Source organism: Phlebotomus papatasi, chromosome 2 (genome assembly GCF_024763615.1).
Source record: "Phlebotomus papatasi isolate M1 chromosome 2, Ppap_2.1, whole genome shotgun sequence".
NCBI classification, from domain to species: domain Eukaryota; kingdom Metazoa; phylum Arthropoda; class Insecta; order Diptera; family Psychodidae; genus Phlebotomus; species Phlebotomus papatasi.
Window position 1 is genome coordinate 3,961,365 of NC_077223.1, and position 14,455 is coordinate 3,975,819.

At 33.5% G+C, this 14,455-nt stretch overlaps 1 protein-coding gene across 2 annotated transcripts in view; it reads left to right on the plus strand.

Annotated features, from left to right (window-relative positions):
• Nucleotides 1-825: 825 nt before the first annotated feature.
• Nucleotides 826-14,455, plus strand: part of LOC129802181 (influenza virus NS1A-binding protein-like) — a 49,034-nt gene continuing 35,404 nt past the window's right edge. Inside the window, exons 1-2 of one of the 2 annotated variants that reach the window (XM_055847804.1) lie at nt 826-1,046; nt 3,765-4,093. In XM_055847804.1, coding sequence (XP_055703779.1) covers nt 4,063-4,093 — 31 coding nt within the window. In that variant the 5' untranslated portion in view covers nt 826-1,046; nt 3,765-4,062. The remainder of the gene's footprint in view (nt 1,047-3,764; nt 4,094-14,455) is intronic. The other variant, XM_055847805.1, reaches the window with a different exon arrangement.

Genomic DNA, 14,455 nt, shown 5'->3' on the forward strand with positions numbered 1-14,455 from the left:
TCAAAAATTGCTTTTTTGAAGGAAATTCCCTGCAACGTTGTAGGGGGAAACGTCAAATTTCTGTCAAAAACGCAATTTTTGACGAAAATTGCTCCCAATGTGTAGACACCTTTAACGACGAGACACTTTTTACGGACTGAAAATCAACAATAAAAATTAAACTGGAAAACATAATCAATGATAAGTCTTACATCTCTAACCTTGGAAAGTCCAACAGAGTCTGATTTGGTGGATTTTTTTTGACTCTATGAACGATAAGGACAAAAATAGCCCAAAAATTTCAGTTCTTTTTTTCTGACAATACCAATGAATAATATTTTTAGCTTTAATGAAAAATATTACGTATGAGTATTGTAGTTGTTATTGCCAAAACGGTTTTGCTTAAAAAGAATTTGAAAGTATAAAAAATAAATAAAATCAATTAAGACAATTTTCTAAGTAAATCGGTGCTCAGAATGTGTTTTTTTTTTATTTTGAATGATATTTTGGAAAACTTCCAGAGTGACCACAAAGCGACCACCTCAAAATCATCTCAGAATGTTGAAATCTTAGAGAGATCTTGCGTATAATTATTACTTTAAAACCGCAAGCACATTTCTAGAATTATGGATGCACAGCTAGAATTGCGAAAACGTGACAGCGCAAAAATTGGGAATGCTCGTGATTTTTTCTGATAAACCCCTCAGAAAAGCACGTGCATTTCGAATGAGTTCGAAAAAGGCGCCATCCCGCCAAAAAATATATCGCGATGGCGCTGCCTTCGTTTTCGAAATTGATATTCGCGAAAAGTTGAAACCGAAGTAGCCCCGAAGTTGAGTGATTGTTTTCCGGTGAATTTTCACGGAGCAGCCAGTCTCACTATGGCCGCAAGCGCTCTCAGACGTGAATTGTGCGTTGGCCCGAAAAATAAATCCTCTGTCTGCCAATCAATGATGAAATTGTGATATTGTGGGAAAAGTGTCTCTGGCCAGAACGACCACTTGCGTTTTTGGAATCATTTGTGAATGCAATCAGTGTTTTCCTTCCATTTTTCCAATTTTATTTTGGTAAGTAGTACCTCCTGCTTTCACCACAGTCCTTTCCGCAACAAAAATTGCGCAGTTGTTTGCAAATGGGGGAAAATAATATTGTCCAGCATGCGGAAAATTGCACTTGGACAGTGCAATTTAATTGAGGGGCCTTTGTTCACTGTGAGAAAACATGTACCACGTTTTACCGTGACGTCACGATCCGCCATAGAAGCCACATGATGAGATTCGCGAGGTCGTTTTGCATAGAACGCGTAGTGTGATCTGGCCTGGTGAGGGGCTTGTCGTCTGACTCATGCAGGCTCAGTTCCTGCCCCCAAAAAACCACACCCGACGCACTTTTCGCACAAAAATGGGGGCCCTGGAGCGTCCAAGATGGCGCTACCTGTCACTCGGGTTTTGCAAAATTGGCAGGAAGCGCCCCTCCGGGAGAAAGGAAAGTTCAAGAAGCTTCTTTTGCCAAATCTACTGAGATGTTCATTGTTTACATCTTTTGTTTACATTAGAGAAAAAACATTACAAAAAAATTTAGAATGGATTGCTCGAATTCATTCATTGTCCTTAATTTGAGATAAATAAGGCAAAAAAAGTTAAATAAGGTAAAGTGCCTTCAAGTCGACCGGTTCCTCAATTCGACCGGTAGAGTTATTTATTCAATTTATTTATATTTGCACTAAAATTTGGCGTATGAGCTAACATTAATAGGTCAATTATTCCATAAATAAATACGAATCAGTGAAAATTTTATAGAAATTCATCATTAAAACCTTCAAAAATTGACCACAGGTCGAGTCGAGGAACCAGTCGACTCGAGGGCACTTTACCTTATTGGTTAATTTTAGGGATGTTATCCAACCCAATAACCCTTTGCTCTTATATTTTTAACCCTTTTATCCAATACATTCAAAAAGTTTTAGGATACGTTAAGCCTAACCTAAATATTTCAACATGTGTTTAATTGTAAGGACATTCAATTGTTTCGCGTAAATTAGGACTTTGACAAGGGAAGTAGGGGAAAGTACTCTTCTTTCGAACGTTCATACCTTCGAATAATGTGATTTTTTTTAAGTTTCCTAACCGTGGTGTCACATATAAGATTAATATTAAGAAAAGCCGGAGAGAGAGGTATATAAGGTAAAGTACCCTTACTCGACCGGGTTCCTCTATTCGACCGGTGGGTCAATTTTTGAATATTTTATGGTGAATTTCATCAATTTCTATGAATTTGTCACTGATTCGTATTATTTAAAGAATAATTGACCTATTAATGTTAGATCATACACAAAATATTATAGGAAAAATAATTAAATTGAATAAATAAATCTACCGGTCGAATAGACGAACCGGTCGAATAAAGGGTACTTTACCTTAGTATGCAAATTTCAATTTAAAAATCACGTGTGTTAGAAAGGGTATACTCTAGTGGAGAAATACGATGAGTAAGATATTACTATTCGTATTACAGTAGACTCTTCGATATCCAGCACTTCGATATCCGGGTGACAGCTGCCAAACACTGGCGGTTGATATATTCAAAATTATTTTCACTAAACATGAAGTTTGTCCAGAGTGAATTAAAGTATTATTATCATTGTATCGAAGTTTTTAATACATAATTGTGATAAAAAATGAAACATAAGCACACCATGAAGAAAATTCTCTTTTTCTTTGTCAAACAGAAAATAAATTCACACTGCACAAAATAGAAAAACCGTTGATCATTCAAAAAACCTAAATGTCATTTTGTCCCCCAGTCAGCCGGATATCGAAGAGTCTACTCGTCTACTGTAATTGCTTTCTGAATCGTATTACAGGCAATTCGAGCAATTTTCCATGCGTGCCAACTGTGATTCGATCAGTTTTCGAGCGAAACGCGAGAGAGAGACAAGATAAAACACTTGCTATTTTTTTTTTGGCATTCTCGCAGTTCAGAAAGTATTAATCTTAATATTAATCTTATATGTGACATGGTCATAAGAGACCCAAACATTTCTATTAAGTATTAGTTAGCTTATTATTAAATTATTGATAATTATGTGACAATCATGTGGAAATCTCTTGGGAAAAGTAAAAGAAATTCATATTATTCGAAGGCATGAACGTTCGAAGGGAGAGTACTTTTCCCTACATAAAAAATCGCTCGTATACAAACATAAAAATAAGCAAGAACCTTTTAACATTTAAATACTGCAAAAACTTGAGGGGAGCTTATAAATAAAGCTTCACATCGTCATTAGATTTTCACTTAAAATATGAATTTTTAATTTAACTGAAAGCTTTCTTTTTCTTTTCATCACAATTCAGAGTTTTTAAGAATTCCTATCCTTAATGGCTAATTAATATGATTGTTTTATAATTCAAAAGTTCAAAAATACGTTCAAAAATAAGATTAAAATCCACATTTACACATTTACACACATTGAAAAGTTCGTTGCGTTTTCAGCATAAACATAAATAAATAGAATTGTCTCAGTTTTAATGGCAAATACAAAGATTTAAAGCTTAAAAGATTTATCTATGCTAAAAATGACAAAATCTGACAGCTATAAATTATCTTTGCAATTGTTTACATCTGTCACGTGTGGCTTAACATTGTCTACATTAGTTAGCGTAAACAATATAAATGAGACGTCAATAGTTCGATCAAACAAAAGTACCTCCACAAATATAACAATAACAAACTGTTGACATGGAGAATGTTCTTGAAATACATTTTGCATGTTCTATCTTTTGCAGGTAGTGAAAATTTGCATTTAGCAGCGCGTGTGGTTCTCATCCCAAGCCAATTCTCTTTCTCCTGGAACCGCAGAAGAAGAGAAACGACGCAGTTAGAAAAGACAGACGACACTTTTTTCCAGCATTTTCATACAATATTTTGATTTTTCTTCGGCAACAGAAGCATTCTCTTTTGTTTTTTTGAAAGTCCTTTGTGGGAAAACATTTTTTTGACAATTTCTTTTTTCAATCTGTGAGAGGTAAATTTTGAGTATTGTTGCTTTTTTCAACGCCAGCGACTTCAAAAGACACTGCAACTATGAGACCAAGAATTGAAAGCTCTATTGGAGGTGAGTAATTTTCTTTTTAATTGTCTTCAAATTTTTTTTTTAGTTTTTTGGTAAATTTTTTTGAGATTTTAAAGACTTTGAATAACATTTTTGGGAATAAATAATGAAATATATCTGTGAAAAATAAGTGACAAAGAATTATGTTTTTTCTAAAAACACTTTTTATTGAACTAGAAATAAGCGCACACAATTTCCAGTTTAATTCATTTTCATAAGTATTTAGGAAACACAATAAATATACTAAAAAAAGTTATATTGTTCACGGTGCAATAAGTGAATAAACTCATTGAGATGAGCATCTGATAAAATTTGGTTTGGCTTTATTCTGAATTAAGTAAATCTCAATACGAATGTGAATCAAACATAAAGCATTTTAAAGCAACTTTTACGATCTTTAAAAGGGCCATTTAAAGCGTTGACCTTGAATAATACCCCCTAAGGATTTCTCAAGGTCAAATGTAATCAGCTTAACTTCATTTAAATAAAATACATAAGTAAATCATTCGCAGGCTGGCTAAACTTTTGAGGAAATTGACTATTAAAAAGTCATCTGTACATGGAACGTTAAGTTTATAATCTTTTTTTTTTAGTACTTAACTCTGGTTCTTATTTGAAACTTTAATTGCTTCACTTTATTGTCTTGATCTCTATAAGTTTATCTTTTGTTTAATACTATTCGTAAATAGCTTGAAATATTTTAATTTGTATGGCGTAAAGATCTCAGTTAAAACTTTGTAAACGGATATGTTTTGTAGTGTATTTAGTTGGACGTAAAGTTCCGTACACAAAACGGTCTTATGATATTTCAATGAAAAATGAAAAGAGTAAATCCTTCTGACATTTTTTTTATCACTTAACTATTCTCAAGTGCTCCTTTGTTATCGACTCTTCTTTGTATTGGTTCTAAAACCACCGTGTTCTAAAATCACCAAACAGTCGTGACAGGAACCAATGTAAAGAAAAATCGATGATGTAGAAGCACTTGAGAACAGTAAAGTGGAAAAAATGTTCGTTTCTCAGTGGCGTTAGAGTATACACCTGAGAAAGTGAGCAATAAAAGTATGAGTTTCAATCTGACTATTCTTGTGAAGGATGATTCCTATGATTTACCTATTATTGAAAGAATGAAAGTATGGGATCCTGAATATCAAGTACTTCCGTGAGAATTATGACAAGACTTGTGAAATATATACTGAGTTAGAGATGCGACGAGAAAGAACAATTTTTGATGCTTTTCTCCTTTCTATATATTTCACACTTCACTCTTTAACAATTAATTTACAAAAAGAACTCAAATAGAATGCATTCTGATGAACGATGTAGATAATATTTGAAGATTTTTTTTTAGAGAATTGCGAAAAACGATGTTGCGCGTGACGCGGTATAGAAGACAGAGAGCGAAAGAGAATAGTTTGACAGCATAAGAGCGTGAAGTTAGCTACGAATCAAAAATTCCCGTTGGTGTCGCTGCATTTGAGGAAGAGGTAGTGGCACCAACAATTGGAAGAGCACCATTATTATTTTTTTTGTGTTTTTGAAAATCGAAAGTTAATGAGACTTTAGCCAGTGTATTTCTCGACCGAATTTAGCAATTTTAGGTTCGTTGGAAAGGTCTTGAAATTTCTGATAAGCCCAAATCCTCTCGTTCAGTAATAACCTTCCCGATGTGAGATCGATTTATGATCGAATCTCAATGAATTAGTAAATTATAGTACAGCTACGATATAGAAAAGTCGTAATTATCTTTTTTTTTACCATCCTGCATATTACATTTCTCGTATTTTTGCAAATGTTTTGTTATTAACCAAATGCTATTTGAAAATTGTAAGCATTTTTCAATCCCACGTGTTGAAATTATCAGAGTTTCAAACACTTAAAATTATATTGGGATTTTTTAGTGAAAGTTATGACGACAATATGTACGATACACAACAGTTGTTGAAGGTCCAATGGTATTTTTTTGAGAATTCCTCAGAAACTAGTTGAACACTTGGAGGAAAGGTATATTCTTAGAATTGGGCGCAGTATGTCAATTGAGTTTGAATAGGTATAGATAAAGATTATTTTAGGAGAGAGAGCTGTTCAGTTTCTGAAGAAAAATCTAATAAAAGATATCCCGCCAACATGATTTCCTACTTTGGATGCTATGTGTGTAATACCGTAGAATCAGGAAATTGGTGTCTTAAGAGGCAAAAAAAGAAGAGAATCATCTTAGTGCTAAATACTGAGCAAATCTTGCTGGTAAAATGCCTGTTCGTCAGTGATTTCACAGCATGTGACTGTGAATGAGATAATAAAGCCGGCTCGAACGAGTGTTTTAGATGAATTTTATCGGATAGGGAATCTCGGGGTGGGCAGAAGATCACACTTTAGGGGGGCATCTTGCCAACTCTGCCACTCATTCATTACACTTTATCTGTATTTGCTGGGCACTTTTTTTTGTGCTATGTCCTCCTCTTGATTTCATCATATCAAACACATTTTCGTATTATAATAATGAAATTAATATAATAAGGCTATCAGCGGAGTGTCTTGTTATGAGTATCTCCTCTAGATTACGCACTTTTATGAGCTTCTCTCTTGTTATCATTTATATGGATGGCAAGACAAAAAAAAGAATGTGGTGCTAGCAGAAAAAAAGGGGCAAATCGAAATTATCACTTTGCTCTTTTTTTATCGAAACATGCGGAAGAATTTATGAATTCTCTCATAAAAACAAAAACCTCTCAGTAAGCTCAATAATGCTTTCTATTGGATACCTTTTGCGTGTTTTCACTGAGTGGGCTTAATTAACTTTTTTTCCCATTGATGGCAAAAGTGACTCTTCCAACGTACAAATTTTCCATCATTAAAAGTCATTTACATTGCCAATGATCGAGTGTTGTGTGCTTAAAAAGCATCAACGCGATGTCACGATTAATTGATGAAACTTGACAGTGAAATTGTTCGCTTAGTCGTCTTACCTAATAAAAAAGTCCATCAGTAAATAAATAATGTGTGGTAAGAGGGAGATAAATAAAAGTTAAACGTACTTAATAGTATATCATTCAAGAACACACTGTTAATAATACCATAACTTTTCTCTTTCACAATTCAATTTATTTTATAATTTAATTTATTCAATTTGTCAAGGAGAAAATAGTGGTTAAGATAGATAGACTCTGCGAATTACACAAATGCTATGAAAATGTTCTATTTGACGTCGTAAAAATGCATCTCAATGCAATTCATAAATTAAGTGATAGAGTGCATGTTCTATGATGCAAGTGTCCTTAGCTCAAATCCTCTTTATGTCATCCAGTAATATTTACTAAATTTGGTGATGCGAAATGCTCGAACTCGTGACTTAGATGCTATACCTCAAAAGTACTTTCGCATCATTCACCGTTTATCGGTACTCAACCGATTTAAATCGACTCGCAAATCATTCAAAAGATCCTCCAAAATTGTTTCAAAAGTAATAGAATTGATTTTCGGATAAAAATTAGATATCGGCTATGAACCGGTTCATTACCGGTTCAGAACCGATTGGAACCGCTTCAGTTTTATAGAAAATTCCAAGACCTTTCCAACGAGCTCAAACATGACTCCATTCACTTGATAAATGCGCTCTCTAGTGTCTTTTTAACCTTTGACCTTGAAAAACCGTTATTAGGCATAATTCAACGGCATTTTCGTATAATGACGAAATTTCGACTTGGGTAACCTCTAAAAAGTATCAAAAAATGAAAAGAAAATCGTATAACGCGTTTTCGAGCAATCCGGGCCGACTTATGGGGGGGGGGGGGTCCCTGAAGGTCCCAACTCTATCTCTAAATACCGTAACGACCGTAACATAGAGGAACCTTGACAGGAACGCATTTGTGATGCGAAAATCTCGCAGAACATCCGTAAAAAGCCAGCACATGAAATCTCTTATTGAATATTCTAAGGACAGGCATTAATATAAATTTACACTTAAGAATAAAATTCATGCGAGCTACTCATATGTCAGCGAGTGACAATGAGATGAATTGGAGGTAAATAAATAAACTTGGAGGGGAATTCTGTAACGCTCTGGCAATGCCATATGACAAATTGAGTTCGAATCTTAGGAGAGCTTTTTCGAGAATGCGATTCTGTAGCCGTGACATTGCCATTCCAGCTCACGTGGCATTGTCAGAAGCCACATATTTGAGATTTCTGGCAATTCAAATGACAATGAATGTTGTTAAACAAATCAACTAAGACGTACTGTATTTTATATAAATTCATCAAGTAAAGGAATTTCATTAAAAATTCAATGAATTGCATTTTCGAACTCATATGATATGATGAAAAAGCTCGAATGACATTGTCATGTTTCGAACTCATGCGTGACAATGCCACGAAAATTACAGAATTCCCCTACTGGACAATCAATAAATAAACCTGTACAATCTCTAAAACATATCCAAAAATGAAAAAAAATTACACGACGCGTTTTCTAGCAATCCCCAAAAATCATGGTTTTGGAGAGGAAGGGGAGGGGCAAGGGGAAATAAGGGGCATGTTAACGATCCTTGGGTCGACTTATGGGGGTTGTCCCGAAGGTCCCAAGTCGGTATCTCTTACCGTTTGGCCTCTAGAGCTGGCGACAGCCGGACGGACAGACGGACAAACAGCGTGACATTTCTCAGAAATCGTCTGAAACGCGAAAATTTGTTGAGAAAATTGGTCCCCTGGAGGTGGAAGGTGGTAATTTGACGGGGGGGGGGGGGGGTAAATAGAGGGATTAGTGCGAACAGTAAAAAAGAAGTGACAAAGTACTTTCGCATCGTCGTTTACCGTTTACCGGTTCTCATCGATTTAAAGCGATTCATAAATCACTCAAAAGATCCCCCAAAATAATTTTAAAAGTCATTCAATACATTTTCAGACAAAAATTATTTACCAGTTCACAACCGATTTGAACTGTTTTATAAATCACTCAAAACCTTGCCCAAATGCTAAGTAATATAATTGAACTGCGGATAAAAATTAGTTATAGGTTATGAACCGGTTTATTACCGATTCTTAACGATTTGGACTGGTTCAGATTTGTCAGGGATTCCAAGACCTTTCCATCGAATCAAAGATTGTTCAAATCGATTGAGAAATAAGCTCACTGGGATCCTTTAAAACTTTGACCTTGAAAAATCGTTATTAGAACGCTTCACTCTCTTTGTGGAATTATACAGAAATTACTAGTTTACACCTATTAACACAAACCACATTGAATTCGCGCAGTGAAATTAAGAAAATGATTTGATGTGATGCAATTTCTTGATTCAATTGCATTCTATTTAAAATGCATGATGTGGATTTTTTCGTGTGGAAAAATACAGCATTGAGGACAAAACAGTGCTAAAGAATTTGTGAGAACATGTGTGTTTGCCGTTGAGATTAAATATTTATAATTGAGAAGAATCACGTGAACTATCCTGTGGTTTGTATTAAAATATAAATTTTCACCTGAACGAAGTATTCTCTCTATAATATTTCTATATTAGGAGAATAATTATGCTTCATAAATGTAAGAGCTCTTTATCATAAGTATATTGGTGTTTGACACTTCGACAGTAAAACACAAGTGAAGAAAAAGAAAAAAAAAGAATAAAAAGAACGAAAGCTAGCAATGGCAAAGGGATTTTTGCAGAGTGCTCGAAGTTGCAAAAATTATATCACATTGAATTTTTCGTCACATTCATCTTGCCAACGCACAATAACTTTGTTTGTAAACATGTTTTTAAAATTTCCCATGAGAGTGAGCGAGATGACTAGATTTAGATCTCACTCACTCTCACTGAAATGTCAAAAACATATTTATTAATGAAAAGTCATGGTGCGTTAGACATAATGTCCAGAACACAATAATTTGTGTTTGTAAACATGTTTTCGAAATTTCCTATGAGAGAGAGCGAGATGACTACATTTCGGTTTCATTTACTCCCATTGAAATGTCAAATATATGTTTACAAAGTTATTGTGCGTTGGTCATAATGCTCATCATATAATAACTGTTTGTTTCGTAAATATGTTTTTGACATTTCAGTGAGAGTGACTGAAACCTAGGTCTAGTAATGACTAGATTTAGATATCTCTCACTCTCACTGAAAAGTAAAAAAAAGCAATAAACAAAAATTATTTTGCGTTGGGCAATAACGCACAATAATTTTTGTTTTGCAAACATCTTTTTGACATTTAGTGACAGTGAGTGAAATACATAGTCATCTCTCTATAAAAATATCTATACCGTGTTTTTTGAATCTGAATTATCCAAAAAAAAAACCGAGAATACGGTTTTAGGATACTTGTGGGCAAAAGAACATTCCCGGATTAAAAACTGCTGGGAGTAAAATGAGTGACGTGAGCTACATTAACTAAATAAGGAAACAAGAATGTTAAATTAAATTTCACGGATATTTCTAATCTCTTCCCTAGATTTATAAAAACGTCAAATTTATCAAACGTCAAATTGTACCATCTCTTTTTATCCAATGGTTAATGTTCCGAATCAGTCATCATTTATTTCAATATTGGAACGTTAGAACAATAGTATTGGGATTTAAAAGAAAAGAATTATAAATAGGTGTGATTAGAAGGAATCACACCTAATCAATGGCGTGGTCGTGAGCAAATTATCTAACCTTACTTATCAAGAAATCTTCTTGTTCACTTTTACTCCCTAAGGTCCTTTTTTTCTTCAAAATCTGAAATCTAACAAAATAAACTTTCTATGAGCTTCAAATCTACATTAATAAATTCTGTAAGTTACCTTTAATTAACTTCTTAGATTAAAATCAAATAGAAGCAAATGAAGCACGTTTTTAATAGAGCACGCCTTATAGTAAACTAAAGTTTGGCCAGAAGGGCTTTACAATATAGAACATTCAAACTCAAATTTTGCAGTTGGCAACAGTTAATATCCCGTCAAATAATATCTGCAGATATCTTTAAGATTTCTGTAGAGAAAATCTACACCTCTACAGAATATCTGCAGATAATATCTGTAGATATTCTTACGAATTTTATTTGGGCTTGGGACAAAATTCGTCAGAATATTTCGGCAGATTTTCTGACGAATCTCTGACGAATTTCTGTAGATATTCTGCCGATTTTCTGTAGATTTTTTCTACATTCCAGACTTTCCAGACAAGATGTGTCAGAAGAGATGGAAAAATTTTTCACTGAAGTTTGCAAAATTCAATAGTTATTTTTTGTGATATCATGGTGTTTATATAAAATAAAGAATTCTGCGACGCCGTGTTACAAGTAGAGAAAAGTGAAGTGAAAACTTTAAGCAGAGTATCGACCTAAATTTCGTGTTTTTGTATCATTCCATGGGCGATTTTTAAAAAATTAGTATTTTTGCTCGCATCTTTTTACTTATCTAAAATGTGTACTCGGTAATGCTTGTTAAGCAGAACATACCATTTTCTTTATAACTCCTACAGTTTCTACATAAATCAACAATATTTTTGTGAAGTAATGGACACTATGCCGATTTTCTCGGCAGAAATTCTACCGAAAATCTGTAGATTTTCTGCAGAAATTCAGCAGAAAATCTACAGATTTTCTCTGAATACACTGGAATATACCGTTAAAATTCAAAAAACCTCAGAGTAAAATCGGCAGGTAGAATAATGATTTGACGGGATGTGTCCATCGCACAATTTATTCCAGTTTCCACTTTTGCCACCAGATGTCGCTACTGTCACCCAAAAATGCCTTAATTAAGGACTTAATAAGTACTTATTAAGGACTTACTTTTTTGCACTTGGATAAAGCCCTTACAAACGGTTTACCTTGTGTTAGCCAGGTCATACTACGCGTTTATTTCGTAAACATGCTTCCTAAACTACGAATTAGAATGCGAAGACTAGAACACTGAGAAAAAAAAGAGGGTGCGATTAACTTTTTTCCTCGTAACTTTAACACTTTTTAGGTGTAAAAATATATCAACATATTTTAATGTTAATTTTACACCTTTTTAAGGGTAAAATTAACATGAAAAAGGGTAACTTTAACCCCCAATACACCTAAAAAGGGTGATATTTACACCGATTTCGGATCAATACTGCAGGGTAAAATTAACATTTCCGGAACGTTATTTTAACTTTTTCGGATTTCTCTCAGCGAAGTACCTTTCGCTCATTTTTGTGAAATATGTATAACGCGTGTTGCTAGAACTTATTCGGCTTTCCCCGTTAGTTCTCGAGCAAGTTTGTTCAATTAGCAACAATTGAAGTACAACAAATTATCTGTCTTTTCATTACTAATTGATATGGATTTAGCAAGTCTATATAATTATTTATGAAACAAAAAAAATATACTAGCGTCGTCACGTGATTCACTGCATTTTATAGTTATTTATCAAGAAAAATTCTATGACGTACAAACATTCTTCTATTTGAAATGGGTTAAATAATATTTTTCCACTTATTTCCTGTGGAAGTGTTTATTATGTGCCGCACAATATCTAAATGAAAATATTTTGCAAAGAATCATAAAGATGACAATTTGGCTTTTACAGATTTTTTTTGCCTATTTTTAAGTGACATATTTTTCCAAGAAAGTATAAACAGCAAATAAAATGTTTTATTGTTGACGCAGAAAAAAAAGCCTGCATTTTCAGTTTAATTGAGCGTGATAAGTGATAATGTTTAAAAATAAGAAAGAAAGACTCTTGTGATGCTTTAATTTCCATACTGCCGCCTTGCATCAATTTAATCAGTTGGGTTTAATGAGTTGGAGGTGTGTGCAAATTTTTATTGGATCACAGAGAGTGGGGATAAGTACAGACACATTGCAAATTATCAGGTGTACGAAGCATACAGGTGCGATATGGTTGGTGTAATTGAATTTTAGAAGCTAGAAAAAGAACATTCACATTGACTTGTCTGTGTGTTAAAAGAGTCTTTAAAGAACTTGGGCATAGATAGAATCCGTTTAGGGTACCTCAAGTCATTCCTCAGTGAGGTTTCAACACGTTGTTTTGTGTGGGAAAAAATCACAGAGAGTTTTTTTTTGTTTTAACAGATTTCAGTCGATGTGTTCTGGTGATTTAAAAAAGAAAATAATTGCAACATGCAGATAAAATTGTTAGGGAAAGTTCTGAATAAAACAGCAAGGAAGTTTTCAAACATTCTCAGATAGTCTTCAATTCTCAACTAATGGTGTTTCCTTAGGGAGAATTTTATGAAATCTGAGAAAGGGTGCAATCCAAAGAATTTTATATTAAACTCAACATTTTCTAGTGGATTTTTTAAGTGTTTTACTAAAGTTTTGTGAGAAAAAAATTACATTATGAAAATCAAGCAGAGATTCCTCAACAACTATGACAGTGGTAATAATTTTTCAACCATATTTATGGAGAATTTATTTAAATATTGAAAAAAAAAATCAGAAGGCAGCAAAAATCGATGGATTTTGTCGTGCTTAACACTTTAAAACCCGAGCCAAAAAATCACGTAAAATGCCAGATGCAGATATTCTCAATAAAAAAGCAATTTTTCAATAGTTTTTCATTCCGTAAGACTTCTACAGCAGTTCTACGACTCATAAATTCATTTTCCAATAAATATTTCCCCATTTCATTGTAATTTTTATATAAATTTTCTAAAAATTGACAAAAAATGCCAAAGTGAATTTTTACAGATTTTCGAAGTAAAAAGCCAGTTTCCATTAAATTTTCCATTTTCCTAGCAATTTGGCAAGGATTTTAGGATTCATATCAATATATTTCCCTGCAAAATTTTCAAATTCTTGTAGAGTAAGAGCTTATAATTTTGGACAGTTTCTAAATTTGGACACTTTGAGGGTAAAATTGGACACTGAAAATAAATTCATTAAAATCATGGATTTTTATTCCAATATTTGATGAATAATGAATTATATCTAAATATTTGTTCTTTTTGAAAGATTTTAACACTAAATATGTTAAATTTTGAATATGATTTGAGTTAAAATTGCTTTGTTGAAAATTCAGTGTGAACAATTGCTTACGAGAAATATGTCAGAACTTCGTGTTTACTTCAGTCTTATTTAGCTGTGATGAAGTACTAACAATGTTTCTTCTCTGTTTTTGAGTGATATTATTAAATATTCATTGAATATTGTGTTGATTCACGTTAATGGTGATTTGTACATTTGAGCTGAAGTGAGATTTGCCTTTTGAATTACGTGCCTTGTGAAAAATGGGCAATTTTCCCAGAGATTGACCAGTGAGGTGATACTCCTTATTTTGGACAGGTGTTTTCTTTCGAAATTTCGTGAAGTTCGAATCATCATCTCTACGAAAGAGATGTAGTGAGAAAAGCATTAAAAGGCTCCCGGTAAGGCCAGGGAATGAGCGAATCCGCG